Source organism: Octodon degus, unplaced genomic scaffold (assembly GCF_000260255.1).
Source record: "Octodon degus isolate 3935 unplaced genomic scaffold, OctDeg1.0 scaffold00008, whole genome shotgun sequence".
Taxonomy (NCBI): Eukaryota; Metazoa; Chordata; class Mammalia; order Rodentia; family Octodontidae; genus Octodon; species Octodon degus.
The window spans coordinates 8969183-8976762 of NW_004524584.1; the positions used below are offsets into that span (position 1 = coordinate 8969183).

At 35.5% G+C, this 7580-nt stretch overlaps 1 protein-coding gene across 1 annotated transcript in view; it reads left to right on the plus strand.

Annotated features, from left to right (window-relative positions):
* Acad11 (acyl-CoA dehydrogenase family member 11) overlaps positions 1 to 7580 on the plus strand; it is a 109966-nt gene that overhangs the window by 24872 nt on the left and 77514 nt on the right. Inside the window, exons 6-8 of the mRNA XM_004625215.2 lie at positions 3863 to 4004; positions 4320 to 4441; positions 6688 to 6794. Of these exons, the coding sequence (XP_004625272.2) occupies positions 3863 to 4004; positions 4320 to 4441; positions 6688 to 6794 (371 nt within the window). The remainder of the gene's footprint in view (positions 1 to 3862; positions 4005 to 4319; positions 4442 to 6687; positions 6795 to 7580) is intronic.

The following is a 7580-nucleotide window of genomic DNA, read 5'->3' on the forward strand; positions in this document are numbered from 1 at the left end:
CAGTATATTCTTTTCATATTCTATTCCTCTATTTATTTATAACTCTTTTGAGATGCTATCAATTTAATTGTTCTTATATTAGGCTGTAGGAGCCCTTCGTGACTTCAGTTTGCCTCTTACCCCGCGGGGACACATGGCCATGATCCATAATTTCAAATGCTACTTACTTCACTATCAATTTAATTAATGGTTCTGGATTGTGGATATAAAAAATGCTATGAGAATTACAAAGTTTCCTGACTTTAGGTCATTTATTATGACCTAATCTTCTTAGCTTGACAGTAAGCACTCTCCAACTCTGAATTAGGGTCATGATAATTTGCTGCATAGTTTCACCTCAACAATAACTTCATCTCTTGATAAAATATGTGACTTTTAGGCCAGCTAGATAGCTCAGCGGACTAAAGTGCTTGCTTCAGCAGAGCACAGCAGCCAGGGTTCATCCCCAGAGTGCCGCGCTGACCCCACCCTCAGAGGTAAGCTGAGACAGATTGAGACTGGATGTGATGGTGCATGCCTGTAATCCCAGCGCTTGGGAGGCTGAAAACAGGAGAATCTCTATGAATCCAATCTAGTGAGGCCCTGTAGACCCTGTACTAAATACATTGAAAAAAAAAGTTGCTGGTGTCCATCTGGTCTGCCTTGTGAGCACGTGGTCTGGCCTTTCACTAGCCTCCTTCCTTCTAGTCACCACCAGCACAGCTGCTCTCTAGGGAAACCTTTTGATATTGTGGAAGGCTTCAGCCTCTACGCAATCTCCCCTTCACGTGGATTAGTTAATGACATTTTGTTAAGTCTCATTGCCAAAAAAAGTGTCTCTTGATCAGCTGTGTTGTTTATAGTCTACATGCACTAGTCTAAGTATTGTGGCTGGTCGTGCTTCTTGCTTCATTTTTCTATAAGAAAAGTCACAATAAATTTTACTGCCTATTTTAACTACATAGGACTTCTGACATTGAATTTTATGTAACAAACTCACTCCTAGCTGCCTATTTATTAAACATCCTATTATTTTATTACCTCCTTTAATCTACAGTTTATTCTGATGAATTGCATATTTCTTTTGCTTTGAAAAGTAATACACTTATTTAATCAAATTCAGCAGTGCGAGCAATACACACATAAAAATTATCATCTCTGTAGAAGATAATCAACAAAATGAAAGCTTTTCATTGTGCTGAGATTTCAGAAAACTATTGAAAATAATTTTAATAGTGTCTTCACTTCCAGGCAGATGTATAGTAAATATTTATTTTACCCACTAGGAGTTATGCTAAGCTTTCTATAGGCATGAATACACATGTGTTGGCAAGATTCTAATTATTGTAAATTATTGAACACTAATTGATACCATTTGATGAGCCATCAACTTTTCTGACTAACCATTCAAGAAATCTTTCAGATATCTTAAAACTTCAGAAAACTCCAATTTAAAAATAAGCATTTCTAGTATAGTGAAATGTCTCACCTTTGAATGTTGAGAAGATAAGTAACAAATAGAATGCTGTAAGAGGAAAAGTACATCCATTTTTAATACAGTTTAACAATCAGGGAGCTTAGAAGCTTATATTGTAATATAACCACAAAACTAAAAGATCTTTGCATGAAATACAATTCAAAGAATCAACAACTGTGATCTCATCTTATTAAAAAGCTTTTGCACATCAAAAGAAATCACCAACGGAGTAAAAAGACAACTCACAATGGTAAAAAATTTTAGAAAAAACATTTAACCAGTTATCCCTCAGACAAAGGGCTTCTATCTATAACATATAAAGAATTGAAAAGAATTAGATACCCCAGATTCAATGACCCAATCATAAATGGGCATTTGAGATGACTATGTGCTTTTTAGATGAAGAAATACAAATGGTATATCAATATATGAAACAGTGATTAACATCATTGGTCACTTGAGAAATGCAAATTAAAACAACACAATATTCCATCTCACCCCGGAAAGAATGGCTGTGATTAAGAAATCAACCAACAACAAATGCTGGGGGGACTATGAGGAAAGAGAAGCCCTTGTCACTGTTGGTAAGAGTGCAGACTGATGCAACCGCTGTGGAAATTACTTGGAGATTCCTCAGAAAGTGAGGATTGGTGGTCCCATTTGACTCAGATATTCCCCTTTTTAGTGTCTTTTCAGGAGAATTAAAGAACATCATAGCACAGCAGTACATGTGCTCTGAGGTTTGTAGCAGTGCACTTGGTCATAGCTACATTTTAGAAACAACCCAAATGTCCATCCCTCAGGATGCTGTCTCCTCCCCTACCCTCTTAGAGTCTATGCAGATCGATAAAAAAAGATGTGGTATTTTTATACAATAGAGTGCTGCTCAGCCTTCAAGAAGGATAAACTTGACACTTTCGTAGGTGAATGGATGCAGCTTAAGGCTGCGGTCATAAGGGAAATAAATGAGACTCACGTGTGTAAACATCGTGTCGTCTCCCTGGTATAAAAAACTGAAAGAGTTAATAAGGTCTGAAATGTATGATAGATACTATGAGATAAGAAGAAAATGTTCAAAGGGCAGAGGGAGTTCGAGTGGGGTAGAGGGGAAAGAATGAAAGAGAAAAAAGAAATCAAACAGCAAGTCAGTTATTCTTAACATCTCTTAGTTCGTTGAAAGGGTAGATCTGTGCTAATGCCACCTGGAGAAAATTTTAACCACCCTCATATCTTAAACCTGAATAACTACTTTAAAGATAAAAATATGCAATGTATTAACTTATTATTCTCCTAATGTTTTGTTATGGAATTTTGTTTTTCTTTTTTCATAAAATAAAAAAGGTCTTATAAAATCAAATCGTAGAAAAGGGGCTGACCAGTTTTTTCCATAGCAAATTTCTGTTTCAAACTCTATACTTATTCACTGAATAAATACATGTTAGTCACCTAGTGTGTGCCAGGTGATTTGCTAGGAACTGATAAACAGGACAGATAAGCTATCTGCCTTTACTTACTGGCTCTTTACGCTAACCTTGTATAAGCCAAGTACTTTCTGGACGAGAAAAGTGGGAGTGTCACTGACCTGTCCAGACTTACATAGCCAGTAAATGACAGAGCTAGAATTTAAATATGGGTCTGCCTGTTTCTAAGGCCACAGTTTCTGACAAAGCTACAGTGATAGTTATGAGTTCTCCAGAGAGGCAAACGAGTACAGGCACATAGAGTTCTTGGTGGCATGAAACCCAGTAATTTCCATTGCCCAAATGGGCTCCGCTGTTTTATCTGACTTGGATTACATGCCTGAGTAATTAAAGCTGTCTCCTCCCCTACCCTCTTAGAGTCTATGCAGATCGTAATGTCTGGAGTGAGCCTTTCAGAATGAAAAATCATGCCTTGTCACTTTTCTATATGAAAATCTCAATACCAAGGAAAAAATATTGCTGCATAATGGTGTAATTTTTATGTAGTTATATCCATCACTAGAACAATTGCTTAATTAAACATGAATTCTTTTTTGTGATTATTTGAGACAGGGTGTTGCTATGTAGTTTAGGCTGGTCTCGAACTCATAGCAGTCCTCCTGTCCTACCTCCTGAATGCTGGGATTACAGGCTTGTACCACGAGACATGGCTATACATGAATTCTTGACATATAATTAGTCAATAGAATTTCTTATTGCTACAGTTCCTACCAGGTGAGGAGTTCAGCTACTTTTGCTTTACCTCATTAATGGACATGTTAAGGCAGTGTAAAGTAAAAGACAGAAGGCTTGGTGTCTCATAATGAAACCAAAGAATATGGTGCACCATATTCCAGGCTAGTTAATGACTCCTCTTTCATCTGTATCCTTATTTTAATATTTTGAATTTTAATATGTTGGAGATCTTCTTTATTTTTCATTACAGGCTCGAGTGATAGCAGTACTGGATTGGGAACTATCAACCATTGGTCATCCTTTGTCAGACTTAGCGCATCTTTCTCTGTTCTACTTTTGGCCAAAGACACTGCCCATGATAAATGGAGGTTCTCCTATCCAGGGAATCATAGGTACAAAAGCATTATGCTTTCAAAATTGCCCTTAAAACAAAATTCTCTTTAATAATATTATAATTTTAGATAGTTTATGTTTTTGAAGATGTTTCTAATTAATTTTAATTTTTTGAATTTAGCATTTCTACTCATAGTGATTAATGATGAAATAGTCTTTTGCATATAAGGTTCTTTTCAGAATCAATATTTAGAACATGTCATATTGTCTAGATTTTGATTATTATATTTTGTTTTATATATATGCTGAATTATAACTTTCTGAAATATTTTTCATGATTTTTTTAAAGCTTGTATTATGTGCTATGTTTGTAGGTATACCATCAATGGAAGAATTGATTTCAATATATTGCCACCGCAGAGGAGTTAATCCTATTCTTCCTAACTGGAATTTCTTTCTTGCACTTTCATATTTTAAATTGGCTGGAATAGCACAGGTAATTTTTTTAAACATGAATTTCACCACTTTTTACTAATGTAATATTAAAAATATTTTCTGGTCTGTATGGTGTTAATATTTTGTTATCCTAGACATTTTGCATTTCATAATAAGTATGAGGTATGAATAAATACAGATTTTATAGAATAGGACTTTTTATTTTGACAGAAACTCTTGCTGTGTGGTTTAGGCTGGCTCACACTGGCAGTGACCCTTCTGCCTCTGCCTTCTGAGAGCTGGGATTGTACTACCATGGGGTGTACTGCCATGCCCAGCTCCAGAAAAGTGTTAGTAAAACAAATCTTTAAAATATGAAAGATACAATAAATACTGTGAAAGGCAAAGAAACTATTCAAGGGAAGAAACAACTGGGTTGAGGGAAAGGAGAAGAGAAAGAAGAAAGAAAAAAAATGTATTATGTGTGTACACAGGATCGCTTGGATAATTGTACTGCTGATTTGTACTGGTCTATTGAAAGGAAAGTTAATGTTTAAATTGTTTTTATTCTTTTTAATTTTTCAATCAATTTTGCATGTGTATATCTGGTCATCTGAACAACTAATTTGAACACAACAATATGCAATGTAACAACCATTTTTGAATTCCTGTCATTTTGTTTAGTGAAATTCTGTATCATTTCTTATTTTTTACTATTCTGATTCTCTAAAAAATGTAAAATTAAAAACTTTAGCAAAATTTATTATCACTTTTATATATAATAAACTTATAAAATGGAGAGACAAACATATATAATGACAAACCAAAGAAAAATCATGAGAATTGGCTATTTACTGACTATACAGTGTATAACAAACTGTAAGATCTTTTGATGATCTCTGCTGCAGACTAAAAAGCTCTTTATTAATGAGGAAAGAATTATCTGAGGCCTGTACAGTACGTAGCATGTTGTAGTCTTCAATATGTTTATGAGTAAATAAATGGATACAAACTTCTTTTCTTTTCTTTTTTTTTTTTTTTTTGTATCTTAGGAAAAGGTCTATAGGGTGTTCAGGGTCTCACTACTAGATTAGACTTGTAGTGATCTGCCTGTTTACAGCCTCCCAAGAGCTGGGATTACAGGAGTGCACCACCATGCCCAGTCTCGACTGCTGTCTCAGTGAGCCCCAGCGGTGGGGCCAGTATGGCAGGCCTGGGGATTGAACCCCTGTCCCCTGCACCTGCTTACAGGTGATTTAACCTACTGAGCTATTTGGCCAGCCTCTAAATTTCCATTTTCTGTATCTTATTTATGTGATTAATTATGAGAGGAAATTGAGCATAAATTTTGTTTCTTATTTGCATTTTAAGCTAAACAAATGCTTTCTTTACATTAATCCACTTTCTAGATACTTTAAATCTTAATGAGTTTAATAAATTGAGATACTTTGTTAAGATTAAGATTTAGAAGAACAATAAAAAAGAGATTCTAAAAAAAAATGGGGAAAGAAGGAATAAAGAAAATGATGGTTATTTTCCCGTTCTCAGAATTTAACCATCCTTGAACAATGAAAAGTCTTCTAAGAAATAACTATGTAACAGCTCATCCTATATTCTAAAAGTTTGGTTATATTGCTAGGCATGATGGCTCCCCCAGTAATCGCAGCAGGATTTATTTTTTAACAATGAAGTATTTTTAACAATTGCTGAAGGACTTGTACATTCACTTGCAGCTATCTTATTACATGCAATTTTCTTCAGTTATCTTCTGTGGTTAAGTTCTTGAAAAACATTGTTCACAACCTTCATACATCTTCAACATGCATACATTTTGTTGTACGTCAAACAGCCTGAGGACAGACCCCCAGGCGCTGCTGCCCTGAGGACCTGGCTGAAGGTGACCCACTCGCCTTGTTGCTTCAGAGACTGCACAGAAAAGCTGAAATCTCATTCTTGTTTCTTTCATTTTACCAACGCTGTGAAGGGGAGGTAGTGACCCTTAAAGATGACGTGTGTTGCAGGCTTGGTGTCTTAGGGAACTTCTGAGATCATTCTCGAGTTTGGTCTGGTGTCCAGTTATACTTCTGCTAGATGAAAATGTTTTAACTATATGATGAATTAGTTCTTCAGCTTAGAGGAAGGAGTACAGTTACCCTTGCATACAAGTTTACAGCACTAGTAGTCTAATTTCCATCTTACCCCGTGAGTCTAGCGTCCCACATAGCTGAGCAATCACAGAAAAACCGATTATATTGTTGAAGGACAATTTCCAATGAATTTTAACTACTTGTGTTAATCTCCTTATAGGGAGTATATAATAGATATCTTCTGGGAAATAATTCATCTAAAGATAGCTTTTGGTTTGCCAATACTGTACAACCTCTGGCAGAAACCGGATTACAACTCTCACAAAGGTAAGAAAAACATATTCCTTGGGTAACTTAAGCTTGGGTAACCATGTTTCAGTAAACTCATGGAGGGTATATTCATTCAATTAACAAATTCAACACATATACTAATGTAGTTAAGTATTAGGTAAGTAAAGATTGTAACCTTAAGGGATTAGATAGTATATATATTGCTTATGGCATGGTATAGCATGGTAGTTTGGAGTAAGTCCCTTATATGTCTAAAAATATACTGACCTGGCTGAAGGGGTAGCTCAATAAAGCATTGCCCTAGCATGTGTGAGGCCCTGGGCTTACACACAGGTACCATAAAAAAATAAAAACAAAAAATAAGTTGACCTGAAAGATAAAGAAAATTTCCATATTTGCAACTAAAAGAGGTTTTTGCCTACTCACATATGTAACGTTTTAAAGATACAAATAAAACACTCAAATATTTCCTTTTAGAACTTAGAGTGACTTACACATTCCTGTTTAAAATTATGCTATATAAGACTATTTTATCAACTTAGAAAAACTGCTTCCTCCCATGGTCCCATTTCCTGGAATTTTATTCAGACCTTGTGGAAGAGCCCGAAGGCCCTGTGTCCATCACACCTGCACTCCTCACTGGAAGTACTAGGTGCTGTCCCCAGAAATCTTGCCTGAGCCACAAGTACCTGTGGCATAACCTTGTGGCAGTTGTTTTTCCCATTTCATCTTATAAACAGAGATTTATGATCTTTACAAAATAACAACCATGTGTTGCTTCATTTTTTTACCTTTATCTTTTTGTTTGTTTCTTTTTTTCTT